The 14596-nt window shown below is 42.6% G+C and overlaps 1 protein-coding gene across 3 annotated transcripts in view; it reads right to left on the minus strand.

The window, feature by feature from the left end:
• The window catches only part of LOC143301195 (very-long-chain 3-oxoacyl-CoA reductase-B-like), a 30447-nt gene extending 16137 nt beyond the window's left edge, over positions 1-14310 (minus strand). For 2 of the 3 annotated variants that reach the window (XM_076615314.1, XM_076615313.1), the window contains exons 1-5: positions 14200-14310; positions 10767-10939; positions 9545-9591; positions 7062-7137; positions 1-107 (exon numbers count right to left, since the gene is read on the minus strand). The exon at positions 1-107 is cut by the window's left edge and continues 1 nt beyond it. In XM_076615314.1, the coding sequence (XP_076471429.1) occupies positions 1-107; positions 7062-7137; positions 9545-9591; positions 10767-10939; positions 14200-14216 (420 nt within the window). In that variant the 5' untranslated portion in view covers positions 14217-14310. Of the gene's footprint in view, positions 108-7061; positions 7138-9544; positions 9592-9904; positions 10003-10766; positions 10940-14199 lie in introns of all 3 variants that reach the window. The other variant, XM_076615315.1, reaches the window with a different exon arrangement.
• Positions 14311-14596: the final 286 nt, after the last annotated feature.

The following is a 14596-nucleotide window of genomic DNA, read 5'->3' on the forward strand; positions in this document are numbered from 1 at the left end:
CAGAACGCCAATGTCCAGTCCAGTCAGCTGTTGCTTGATGCTGTCGTAGATGTCTGTTTTCTTGAAGTCTGCCGTGATCACTTTCACTGACACCTGGAACTGCTGAACTGAAAGTGTGCAGTCATACAGGTTGTCAGCTGATTAGCCAGGTAAACACACACACACACACATACACTTTTTCTTTCCATCGTTCATTTTGTATTGTATTACTGTTTTGTCACAACAGATTTCTCTGTGTGAAATTCGGGCTGCTTTTCCGAGGGGGAGCTCGTCGCTACACTATGAGCGCCACACATGTTTCGTGTACCTTGGACAGAAGGGAAAAAAAGTTTTCCAACTTCCTTTACTTCCATGGAGAGTCTGAGATTGTCACGAGGGGAGATTGATATTGTCATGGGATAGCTTGCAGTCCGAAGAACAAAAGTGATACAAGAAGTTCACCACCGCCAGGAAATTACAGGTCGCGCCACAATGTACGTTGTTCTCAGCAGCTTTAGAATTTTCTGAGATTTGCAGCATGTGTTCTGATTAATTGCACGCCTCTCTTTTTTCTTCGCAGCCTTGGGGTAATCCTTGACCAGATCTCTTTCCTTCCATCAGCACATTTCAAACATCTGTAAAGCTGCCTGTCTGGAGATAATGTAGGATCAGTTCTATCCGCCACTATCTCTCCACCAATGGAACCCAAAACTCTTGTGTGCGCTTTCACATTCTCTCCAGAATGGATCACTGCAATATTCTTTTGGCCGGCCTCCTCCCCCCAATATTTGTAAGAGAGACTTAACGATTTCAGAATAACACCGCCACACTCATTTGCAGAGCTTCTAAATCTGACGACGTTTCTCCACTTCTTTTGTCTCTCCACTGGCTGCCTGTTTCTGATCGAATACACTTCACGCTATCCACATTTTACGCGCTCAGTGGGTGTGGCGCAGAGTATCTTTCTGAACTCCTCCATATCCATACTCTTGTCTCGCCAGCTCCGTTTTTCCTCTGATACTCAACTTCTCGGGGATACCTCACGTCAGAACTAAGATCTACGGATATAGATCGTTGTTTTTTTTCTTCAGTTCCTTAAGACGTCGACGTGGAACAGATTCCCTGATCACGGTACCTCCGACATTCTGACTCCACCATCTCTGCCCTCAAAACTCCCCTCTTGACAGGTCCACACAAACGGCATGCTCTCCTGTGCGTGTGGTGTGTTTGGCTATGTGTGTACATAAAAAAAAATGTATGTGTGTACATATGCATGTTTGTGTGTATATATGCATGTTTGTGTACGAATGTGTGTTTATGTGCGAGTGTGTGTGCGTGCCTGCATGCGCGTGCGAGTGTGTGTGTGTGTGTATATATATATATATATATGTGTGTGTGTGTGTGTGTGTGTGTGTGTGTGTGCATACACATGTATGTGTACATGTGTGCATGTTTGTGTACGAATGTACGCTCGTTTGTGTGTGTGTTTGTTTGCTTGTGTGTGTGTGTGTGTGTGTGTGTGTGTGTGTGTGTGTGTGCAACCAAAATAAACATAGCAAAACCTCACAACGAACGTCTATATAAGCCGTGTCTGCAATTGTTCCTCCTCCTCCTTGACAGACCTCCCCTTTTGACTGTTTACCTGCCCACCCCCACCTCACCTTTCCCGCCCTCCCTAGCTCCTCTCTCTCTCTCTTTCTCTCTCTTTCTCTCTCTGTGGAGTGATGGCCTAGAGGTAACGCGTCCGCATAGGAAGCGAGAGAATCTGAGCGCGCTGGTTCGAATCACGGCTCAGCCGCCGATATTTTCTCCCCCTCCACAAGACATTGAGTGGTGGTCTGGACGCTAGTCATTCGGTTGAGACGATAAACCGAGGTCCCGTGTGCAGCATGCACTTAGCGCAAGTAAAATAACACACGGCAACAAAAGGGTTGTTCCTGGCAAAATTCTGTAGAAAAATCCACTTCGATACGAAAAAGAAATAAAACAGCACGCAGGAAAAAAAAAAGAAGAAAAAAAAGGGTGGCGCTGTAGTGTAGCGACGCGCTCTCCCTGGGGAAAGCAGCCCGAATTTCACACAGAGAAATATGTTGTGATAAAAAGAAATACAAATCTCTCTCTCTCTCTCTCTCACACAAAGACAAACACACCCACCCACCCACATTCTTTTTATTTTTTACCCGGACTTTCTTGGGTCGACCACTGTTTTATTTTGTATATAAATCACACAATGCCAAAGTAATCAATAGCGTTTATGGAATAAATACGTCTTTCCATTCACTGATTTTGGGCTTGTTACAATAATATGGAAGGAAAATGTACAAGTCATACAATTAAGTGTACAAAACTTGGAATCAATGTTTTTTTTTGTTTTGTTTTTTCACCTTCATTCATACACAATTCTATGTCTGTCTGTTTCTTCATATATGGACAATCACTTTGCAAAACTTTAGTGTTGGAAGATTGGTTTGTCTGGGGGGTGGGGAGGGGCTGAGGGGGGTGGGGTGGGGGTTCATGCTCTGGTGTGCTTTCTGTGTGCATATTTGTCTCTTTCTCACTTCTCATTCGATCATTTGACGTTATTTGTAGATGGAGGTGTTTTTTTCCCCACGTGAATTCGTCTTGTTTCAAATTCTCATTCAAAAATAACCTCCAAGGGAAAGACTGATTTGGTCTTTTTATAGATACTTACACACATTTTACCCACTAAGATTATATTATTGATATACGCATAATTTCCTTTTAGATGTGGTGAATTTTCAATCCCAAACAGGATATCTGATGCTGACAGTTTCAAGTGGACACTTGTTTCTGTTAGTAGTTTTTGTTCAATATACTTCCAGAAGTTGTGTGTTACTGGGCAATCAAAAAAAAAAAAGTGTTCAATGTAATCTACCAAATCTTTACAATAGGAACATTTATTGTTTTCTGCTACTTTCATTTTGTTTAGAAGGATATTGGCGGGGTAGATGTTGTGTAAAATTTTCCACTGCAGAACTCTTAATCTAGTTTATGTTGTTATATCTCTCGTTATAGACCAGGTTGACCCGAGTAAGTGGATACCAAATTTTCTGAGCCAGAAGTAGTATGCGTTGGGAACAGTTTTCTCTTTGTTTATGAGTGCATTTTTTAAAATCTGTTTTAGATTTGTGTTGTACAGGCTTACATCACATTTCTGTGTTTCATCTTCCTTTTCCCCTCTTTCTATCCATTGAAGCCATGCCTTTGGTATCGAATTTATCAATGCGTTATATTCAAAAACAATGCCTGCTTTGTTTCTAGGCACTATATCCTGTACCTCTCTTAAAGACAACACTCTATTTTCCCTGAAATTGATCATGTCCTTTACTAAGTCCTTTCTCATTCCAAGATTTGAAGAATAATAAATTTGTTTTTATACTTTATCAAGGCGTTGTTAAACAGCAATTGGGAGTGAAAGTTGTTACTTTTGATGTCTGAAAAAGATTCTAACGGCCTGCTGTCAAGATACGAACTAACTACATCTTTCCAAAAATCGTTATCTACCATGTTCAAACCTATTAGATCTTTTGATCTACAATTTAAGAGAAAAACATTTTCTTTAACACGTTTATCCATGTGCCATTTAGGGATCACACTCCAGCTTTCCTTGGCTGTCGCCCCAATCAGTTTTCCTGCCCATTGTAGGTGAAAACATTTTTGGAGCTGGATCATGTTTATCATGTTCAGACCACCTTCTTCTACACTCGCTTCCATTACTTTTCTTTTTACTTTCTCGAAAGCTTTCTTTTTACTGTGTTTTTTCTGCCACAGAAACTTATGCAGAATTGAGTTTATTTTATTCAGAACTCAGTTGGAAGGCCAATCGACTGCATAACGTACATGAATTGACTGACAAGAAATGATTTTATCACGACTACTTTCCCTTAAATACTTAAGTCACGTTTACTCCACTCTTTAATGAGTTTGTTCACTCGATCAATCCTGCTTGTCCAGTTATCCAGGGTTCGCGCTAGGATTTTTCAAAACCAGTCCCTTCGCCTCCTACCCCAACCGTTTTTCAGCGCCTCTGAGCAAAACCAGTCCTTGTGAGAAAAATCCAGTAGCATTACAAATAACGATGTAAATGTTTGCAAGCACGAGTCAGAGACTGTCAAAAAAAAGACAGTTCACTTACCTACTTTCGACGCACTTTCATTGCGAAGAAACGATCAGTGCCAGAGTCAACATCAAAGTCTCCAACACTCTTAGCGTGGATATTGAGGCGCATCAGCCGTGACACTCTCCCTTCGCCCAGCTGGGAACGCGCCTCTGTTTTGATTCCGTTCTGGACACTGAAACCTCTCTCCGCCGCCACGCTGGACACGGGGATAACCAAGGCAATTTTTGCCAAGGAAGCAAAATCTGGGTACTGCACAGCCAGGTTTCTGATCACAATGCGACAAGACATGGCAAAAGTATCATCACCCCCGTAGCCACTCAGTGTTCGCTTGAACTGATTGAAGTCAGTCTGTGCACGTGGTCCGTTTAGCACTGTCGCATAGTGGCGAGTCAGTACTGTCAGTTCTCGTGTTGCGTAATGATCCAGTGGTCCGGGAATTGGATTGCTTGGTGGGTATCTCTGTCTGTCAAAGATATTTGCCAATGCTGACACTATACTCATCTGATCATCGGGAAAGCGGTCTCTCAGAGACTGGAGGAGCTGTTCAATAAAGTTCTGACGGGCTGCCTTGAAAGTAGCTTCTCTGTCCACATGTGTCAGTCTGATTGTTTGGAACACACCATCATCACGTGTCACAACATCTGAAAACTCCTGTTCCTTCTGGCCTGGTGTCGTCAGAAGATGTTGCAGTCTTGCTTTTGCACTTTCCACAGCTGGATGAATGTCTGACAAGTTCACCTCCTCTTACTGAAAAGTCAGGTTCAGTCTTTCCATGACTGGTATAATGTCTGAAAGCATGTACGTCATTGCAACAAATGCAAACATTCTGCATTTTCGACTCAAACCCACAGCTGCAGCGTTCTTTCTCTGGGCTTCCTCTTCAAGTTCCAGTGTCAGTGCTGGGTACACACTCCTGACAGCTGTGACAGCTTTCCCCAGACTTAGCCAGCGCACACTGATTGGATGCTTCAAGCATAGATACTCCACCGAATCTAGGGCATCACAGATCTCTTTCAAACGATGGGTTCTGTCACCCGAAGCCTTGTACAATTTGAAGATCTGCTGCAAACAAAGTCTGTAGTCCGATATGGATTGCACATTTTCTGTAGCATCCTTTGTCGCCAGCGCTACACGGTGAGCGGCACAGTGAATGTGTACTAGAGCAGGTTGACGGGCCTTCAGTCGAACGCCCACACCATTCAGTCGGCCTGTCATAACGGACGCACCATCCGACCCCAATCCGGCCAGCTGCCTATCTGTGATCGACCATTCTTGAAGCACTTCGACCAACATGTCAAAAACACATTCTGATGTTCCCCTGTCGATGGTGTAGTTGCCTAAGAAAAGTGTCTCAACAACACCGTTGTTCTCAATGCGAGCAAACATGATTAGCTTCTTGTCCAAAGTACAGTTCAAAGTTTCGTCTATGATGATGCCCAAAGAATCACTTTTCTCGAGTTTTTCTCTGATTTCCTGCTTGGTAATATCATCCAAACACTGTTCCATCTGTGACACTGAAGAGTGGTGCGTGTAGACCGGCCCTGACTTCAGTGACTGTACTCCATTCACCTCCTGAAGTTCAATCAGTGCTCCAAAATTATTGGCAGCAATATTGCGTTTTGACATGCATAACACAGTTCGTAACTGCGCTTTCACACATTCTTTTTCATCAGCACGGGCTGCTTCAGAGTGTGGGACCATGGAGGCTTGTTTTGTGTCTGTTGCTACTGCTGCCTTATGAGATACACTCTTTGCATGGTCTGCCAGGGTAGAATACTGATCCCCTAGTTAAACCATTTTTCTGTTTGGTTTTGATGCACACTTTACAGTACATTGTCATTTCATCACTTGCATCAACCTCCAGCCATCTGAAATCTTTCAGCCATGATTCTCTGAATTTATCATGCTTGCATTTAATTCTTTTACTAGTGCTGGTGCTAGGCCTATCTTCTGTGCTGGTGGAGCTGATTGGAGTATTGTCACTCGAAGTCTGTGGTCGGTCTGAACTGCCTGAACCTGCGCTTCTTTCGGGCTGCCTGTCTGAATCACTTCTTCCACTTCGTGAAAAAAATGAAAAAATCGACTGCTGGTTCTTTTCTGCCATTGTGATCCCACTGATCATTCAATGAATAGGCGCGTGAATAAGTACTGGCTCTGCTGCATCCAGTTTGAAAATTGTAATGACGCGACTTAGCCTAGCATCACAAGCGACGACCCAGACAGACAGACGTCTGGGAGAAGTTGCGAATAACAGGCAGTAAAGCGCGTCTGTACAGCTTTTATTATGGGACAGTCGCTATTCTGCTCTGTACCTTCATCAATTACTGATGGCTAGGCCTACGTGACAATCTGCATGTGTGCTAAGAGGCAGGAGGGTGGTGGAGAGGGGAGAGGGCTGGTTGAAAGATAAGGCAATTAAAGTGCTGAAGCCTTATGAACGATCAACTTTTTCTTTCTTTTGTTTTTCAGCCTTTTTATTTTTTATTTATTTTTTCCCCCCCATTAATCTCTAACCAGTTGCAGCAAATTAAAACCAGTCCCTGGGACTGACAGCTAAAAAATTTCCAGTATTTCCTCTTTATAACCAGTAATTTACTGGTAATTGCCAGTTAACGCGAACCCTGGTTATCTTCAATGTCTTTGGCCATTCGGTTACTTTCGAAATGGATTCCTAATATCTTTATTCTATCTACTGTTGAGAATGGAAGATTTACCTCTCTTTTCTGTCTACCTAGTCTTAGTGCCTTTGTTTTATGTTCATTCAATTTCAGTCCAGAGAATCTTTCAAAAGAAGTAAAAATGTTAAACGATCTATTCATGTCCTCTATGTCTCTAAGAAACACACATTCTTAAACACATATACTCACAGACGCGAGCACGCGTGCACCCCCCCTCTCCTCCCCCCCCCCCCCCCCCCCCCCCACACACACACACAACTCACCAATCTGTTCAGCAACTTCAGACAGTTTCTGAGGGTCGTTGCTGATGAGCACAATGTCCATCCCTTTCTCTGCCAGCTGTGAACACACACACAGATACACACACACACGCACACACATACACGTACGAACACACACACAAGCGGAGATTGAGTCCTAAGTGTGTGACTCTCAAGGTCATGCTATAAAGACAATCACAATAAAATTGACCGCTTATTTCATGGGCCCATCACAGACACACACACACACGCGCGTACACAAACACACACACAGACACACATACACACATCCTAACATCTGAAGACTCTTTTCCTCGTTACCATGGACAGGTCTCGTTCAAAGGACATGCTCACGACATTCAATGATTTACACATAACACAATGTCAACATGACATGCGAAATAATGAAGCACTCCACAATACCACATCCCGTGAATGACATGCACGTAAAATTACCCCCAAACCAATAACCTTTCCTGTATTACCATTTAGAAACCACAGCTCATGACATTTATTTAACAATTATTTCCCCAAGCCATTGTAACCTCTGTTTTTTTGGATGTTCTGGTTGTCATGCTATTCCCACGCCACAAGAGCCAAACCATCGCTATTATACAACAGATTCCTGCAAAATGTCATCGCTATAATCACATTTTCACAGCATGTATGCACATTGCAATCGCCAAGTAGCAAGAACAGTGAATTATCACACAGTTCAAGAAGGCCCATCACACGGGTGAAATAGCCGAATGGTTAAAGCGTTGGACTTTCAATCTGAGGGTCCTGGGTTCGGATCTCGGTGACGGCGCCTGGTGGGTAAAGGGTGGAGATTTTTCCGATCTCCCCGGTCAACATATGTGCAGACCTGCTAGTGCCTGAACCCTCTTCATGTGTATAGGCAAACAGAAGATCAACTACGAACGTTAAAGATCCTGTAATCCACGTCAGCGTTCGGTGGGTTATGGAAACAAGAACAGACCCAGCATACACCCCCATCCCCCGAAAACAAAGTATGGCTGCCTTAATGGCGGGGTAAATAAACAAAAACGGTCAGATACGTAAAATGTTATATGTCTGTCTGAGTGTGTATGTGTGCGTGCCTGAACTCTGATTGAATGACGCAGGAAGCGAATGATGAGCGCCCAACGGCAGCCGTCAGTCGGCTCTACCCAGGTAGGCAGCCTGTTGTGCAAACGACCCCGTGTTTGTAAAGCGCTTAGAGCTTGGTCTCCGACCGAGGATAGACGCTATATAAGTATATATCCACATCTGTTAACACCGCCCCCCGTCCTCCCCCCCCCCGGCCCTCCTCCCCCATCCCCCCCCCCCAAAAAAAAACCCCGAAAAAAGCAACAGCATTTGTGACAGGCCTATATATGTCACAGTAAATATCAGATGAGCTAGTTGGCGGTATCAGCATCAGTATCAGTAACTCAAGGAGGCTTCACTGTGTTCGGACAAATCCATATACGCTACACCACATCTGCTAAGCAGATGCCGGATCAGCAGCGTAACCCAACGCGTTTAGTCACAGGCCCTGAGGAGAAAAAAAAAAGCATAAACAAATAAATGGATACACCATTGAATAGATAAATAAACAGATAAATAGATAAACAAATAAATAAATGATCATTATACCGCAAGGAGACACGATTTACTTGGGAGGGTTGGTGGTAAATATACTCGAGGGAAAAAAAATAGAAAAAAAGAAAAAAGAAAAATAAATGAACAGATAAATAAATAAATAAATAGATAGATGAATTTTTAATTTTAAAAGTGATAATGACAAATGAAAAAAATAAACACCCAATAATGATAATAGATAAACAAACAAGCAAATAAATGTAACACACACACACACACACACACACACACACACATATATATATATATATATATATATATATATCGAACGAGGAAGATATGCAAACATTTCCAGAGAAGAGAGGTTATGTGATATATGTGAAGTTGTTGAAGATGAATTACATTTCTTAGATACGCGTATCTTATTTCATAATTTGCGAAACCATCTAATTACATCTGTACAGCAGTATGATCATCAATCAAATGTGATCACGAGAAAAATACAGAACAATATCCTAAAACCAAGTGATTTATTCAACTGCGATGACTTAAAAAACACACACACAAAACACACACACACACACACACACACAAAACCACTCGCCAACTATATATTTCACTGCATGCGTATTAGATGACCGTTTATTTCTTTGTAGTGTCTATTAATCCTTCGGGATTTTATGACAGTAAATGAAGTCGAGTCGAGTCGAGTCACACACACACACACGCGCAACAGACATGAACAAAAAAAACCCAAAACAACAACAACAAGCACAAAAAGAAAGCAGACAAAACAACAACAATAAACAGCAAGTGATGCTGTTATGTGCATGACGAGAGTGGACCAGTCATGGTGTGTTGGCACGTGGACAGGAACAGAATAAAAAGACAGGCAGACTGACCTGTACAGCAACACTTTTTCCGATGCCTTCGGAACTGCCAGTGACGACTGAAACACACACACACACACACATACAGAGAGAGAGAGAGAGAGAAACACACACACAGAGACACACATACACACACATAGATACACACAGACACACGCGCACACACACACACACGCTGACACACACACTGACACACACACACACACTGACACACGCACACACTGACACACGCACACACTGACACACACACACACACGCACACACACACTGGCACACACACACGCACACACACACACACACACACGTGTGCATGCTAAATACAAACAGCCATGACCTAGTTTCACACCGCTGCTGCACAGCTTGTGGCCTCACCACTGAACTGAATACTGAGCAGGATGGGCTTCACTGGCAGGGTTCAGAGTAAAAGAGGCAGGTGGGTTGTCGTCCCTCTTCACCTTTGCACAAGAGTGCTGTGTGAAAGACGAGACTGAAGTGTCACAACTAGAATGCTGAAAGTTCCCTTTGAGGGGGTAGGGATTGAGATTAAAGCATCAGCAAACAAAACAAATCAAAACAAAAGAGGCAAGGCCTTCAAGACTCACTTGTGATACACTTAAAAAAAAAAATCCAAGCTTTTTATGCATTGAGTATAATTTCAAAATGTAATGTTTAAGATGAGACAGATCAGTTTAAAGCAAATTAAGCCCCCTAGCATTAATTACAGAGTAATTTCCCTTTTTTTACTAACTGCACCAAAACGTTTGCAAAATAAATAAAACTTCCATGCTTATCAAAAGAAGTTCCTGTTCGAACAAAAAATGATAATAATGACTGCTCTTGTTGTTGGGTCAGAATATCAGATCAAAGTGCCAAGTTTAGAGAATACAAAAAAATATAAATATAACAGTAAATGCAGTTTGCATAGAATTAGGCATCATTTATTATTTTTTTGTGCCCATCCCAGAGGTGCAATATTGTTTTAAACAAGATGACTGGAAAGAACTGAATTTTTCCTATTTTTATGCCTAATTTGGTGTCAACTGACAAAGTATTTGCAGAGAAAATGTCAATGCTAAAGTTTACCACGGACACACAGACACACACACACACACACAGATAACCGAACACCGGGTTAAAACACCGACTCACTTTGTTTACTCATGTGAGTCAAAATGACAAGCAAAGCATCGCGTGCTTGCACTAAAATCTGCCATTCAGCAATAGAACACTGTACCTGCCCACCGTCCATAGTGTTTGGGGTCCACAGGGAAACAGCGACGAACGGCCCTGTAGGTCACACGCAGTATGTGGCTGCACACTCTCAGTGCCACATAACCCGCACTGACAGCGCCCACAACACACAGACAGTCGGCGTACCTTCCGAAGTAGCTGGCCATGTTTGTCACTCTGAGGGGAGATAACTAATGGAGTGTAGGTTGATCACGTGATTCGTATCTATCAACGTGCATGATGAGAGACGTGTGGCGAGAGAGAGAATGAATCTGTCAATTAACTGCCTCTGATAGAGTTAGGGAGAGAGAGAGAGAGAGAGAGACAGACACACACACTTGGCACATACACACAGAGAGAGAGAGAGAGAGAACGAACGAACGAATGTTATTGCTATAAAGCTGTTCAGCCCATTCAACAATGCGACACGACAAACAGTAAGCGCAACGCGATGTCACAGACATGGAGACCATGGCCATGTTTTATTTTGTTTTGATTGTACAGTCATATGACACAATCATTATTGTCAACATCGAAATTGCCATTGGCAAGTTGGCAAGGCGAGGCACAGCAGCGAACACATCAACCCAAGTAGAACTAGATCAGGCCACGAAGCGTTTGCAAGTCTCGTTCTGCACGTGCTTGGGTGTCAGTGTGCTGTGTGTTGTAGATGCGTTTTCCTCAGTTTGGACAGCTTAACACGGTCTTCTTCTAACATGTTCTTTTCATCCTGTTTTACAAACCAGTATTACAATCACCATCACTGTTTGTGGTGCACGTGTATTCTAGAAAAATATCATCCGACTCACACAACAAAACATCTGCACTATTAGACTTGTGTAAAACGATCTTTCGAAACGCTATATTTCTGTGTTTGTCCCTCAAACGTCTTTGTATAGATCTGTCAGTTAAAGTGGCAACGTAATTTTTCACAACGCCAGCATCGAACCCGGCCATTGTACTCTCAATTGCTGACTCACTGTCATTGTCAGGTTGTGGAAGGAACTGACAGGTGTCGCAGTCCGATGATGAAGGAAGATCCAAGTTGTCTGGTACATGTGGCACACCTGTTGCTGGCTCTTCGTTCTGGTCCGTGCACACCGTCGGAGTGTGTTGTGTGTCTGTCCGCTGATTCTTCTTCTTCTGCGTTCACTCGTATGCACAATGTGTATGACCGTTTTTACCCCGCCATGTAGGCAGCCATACTCCGTTTTTGGGGGTGTGCATGCTGGGTATGTTCTTGTTTCCATAACCCACCGAACGCTGACATGGATTACAGGATCTTTAACGTGCGTATTTGATCTTCTGGGGTTCAGGCACTAGCAGGTCTGCACATATGTTGACCTGGGAGATCGTAAAAATCTCCACCCTTTACCCACCAGGCGCCGTCACCGTGATTCGAACCCGGGACCCTCAGATTGACAGTCCAACGCTTTAAACACTCAGCTATTGCGCCCGTCTGTCCGCTGAATCAATTTGTTTGGATGGACTGTCAGAAAAAGACTGGCCCTTGAAAGCACAATCAGCACCAGTTGTGAGGCTTGCCTGCCTTTCTTTCTGCTGCCTGGCTCTTTCCTGATCTCGTCTCATCTGACTGGGCGGTTTTCTCCGAAAATATTGTACCTGCGTGCTGCGGTTCAAGACGGGGTCCGCCATTGTTGTTGACATTTCAGTGTCCACTGGCTTCAGTCACAAGACGACCACTGTGCTGTCGCCCTCACCCACCACTTTGCAACTCGTTGAGGCATTGTCGGTTAGCAGGGCAGAAAGGGGTTTCTCCACGGTCGCTGGAAGCCCAGTAAGTGGCATTTTGAGGCAAAACTGACGATGTTTACACAGCTCTCTCAAATGTCGCCCTGTTGCTTCGCGTCACGTCACGTGATCCGAGAGAGAGAGAGAGAGAAAGACAGAGAGAGAGAGAGAGAGAGAGAGAGGGAGAGAATGAATGAATGAATAAATGAATTTCTGAGGGTAATAGAATAAGCAACATTGAGAAAATTGAGAAAAAATATAAACAAATGAATTGCAAACAGCATCACATAAGATTAAACGAGAAAGGAAGAAAAAAAAAATCAAAGCATTATATCCATTAAAAATCATGGAAAAGACTACATGGAAATTGTACACATAAACGCAAACACACTCTTTGGAATAACGTATATGTGCCAAGAAATGTAGAGAAAATAGAGACAGACATGCAGACAGACATACAAACAGACAGAGACACAGAAGGAGGGAGAGAGACGTCTTTGAGAACAGTATCATTATATGAATTTCTTAATTCATAGACAGAAATAGCTATATTTTCTATCAGATACTTCTATATAGAATTAGCAAAGCTTTCCATAAGATAGTCATAATACCCTTTTTTTTTGTTTTTTGAAAACGTTGAGACTTGCATGAACATTGAAACTAGATAAGATGTTGTTCCAAAGACATCCACCAGAGTAAGTGAGACAAGATTTAAACAAATCGAGTCTAGGCAGCGGTACCATGGGTGGCGCTCTCAGTGCAGTGACGCGCTCTACAGCCCGAATTTCACACAGAGAAATCTGTTGTGACAAAAAAGAAAAAAAAAGAAAAAAAAAAAGAGTAACGCAATTCAACATCAATTTGCTCGCAGAAAAAAAATGCTCGCCACTTTCTTTGACATTAACAACAACAACAACAACAACAAAAAAAGAAAATAAAAAGAGCATATGATCAAGTATGGCTCTATTCTGTATTATAAAAACATCGGTTTATCAGGTTGCATATCTATGTGCCCGAATATGTTCGGACAGTCATGGTACATATGTGCAACAGGTCAAGCTTTCACTCAGTATTGACGTGATATTTGGGCCTTAGGCACCCCACTATTTGTGGTATATCATATAATAATTATCATATTATACCATATCATATCATAATATATCATATCATATATTATATCATACCATATCATCTCACGGCTTTTAGGCATTATCAAGCCTCTTGCTTGATGACTATGACTTTTTTTAATATAATTTTCTTAAAAAAAAGGAAAAAAGTAAGAGCGCGCAATTACGATGTGTTATGGCTAGCTTCCTATGGAGAAATTTATTTGGAAGCCATAATCCTTCCAGAGGTCATTACCTTCCTATGGTACTGGGAAGTTAGGAGAATTCAACTGCAAAAAAACAACAACTAGGGTTGCCCCAAATAAAACCTCTGTATGTCTCAACACCTATTTGATGAAAGTCACTGATATTTTGCTTACTTGCTGATTAGATTTATAAGTTGTGTAATGTTTGAAATTCATTTCATTTCAGTCATTATATCTTTGTTAACATGGCAAATTTAAAGATTTTTTTGATGTCACGCATGCTCACAATGAAAGAGAAACAACAAACACAGTCACCACAAGAAAAAAACAAAAACAAACACACTTGAAAACATACCAGAACACAAGCTCTTACCGTGAAAGAAATGTCATATCAGTTTATAACCACAGGAAATGAACTGAAGTCAGTTTAGCTGAGAAACACGCAGTCTCACTCAGTGGTGTAGCACACAGACGGATATCCCCAGAACAGTCAGCAGCCTGCTGCCTGCAGGCACAGCATCCACATGACTACTGCCCATGCACTTACACACACATGATTCATTACACACGTTGAACAGAACACAACAGTTGTGATGGTTGACAAAGACGGGCGCAGTAGCCGAGTGGTTAAAGCGTTGGACTTTAAATCTGAGGGTCCCGGGTTCGAATCTCGGTAACGGCGCCTGGTGGGTAAAGGGTGGAGATTTTTCCGATCTCCCAAGTCAACGTATGTGCAGACCTGTTAGTGCCTGAACCCCCTTGGTGTGTAT

Source organism: Babylonia areolata, chromosome 27, assembly GCF_041734735.1.
Source record: "Babylonia areolata isolate BAREFJ2019XMU chromosome 27, ASM4173473v1, whole genome shotgun sequence".
Classification (NCBI taxonomy): Eukaryota; Metazoa; Mollusca; class Gastropoda; order Neogastropoda; family Buccinidae; genus Babylonia; species Babylonia areolata.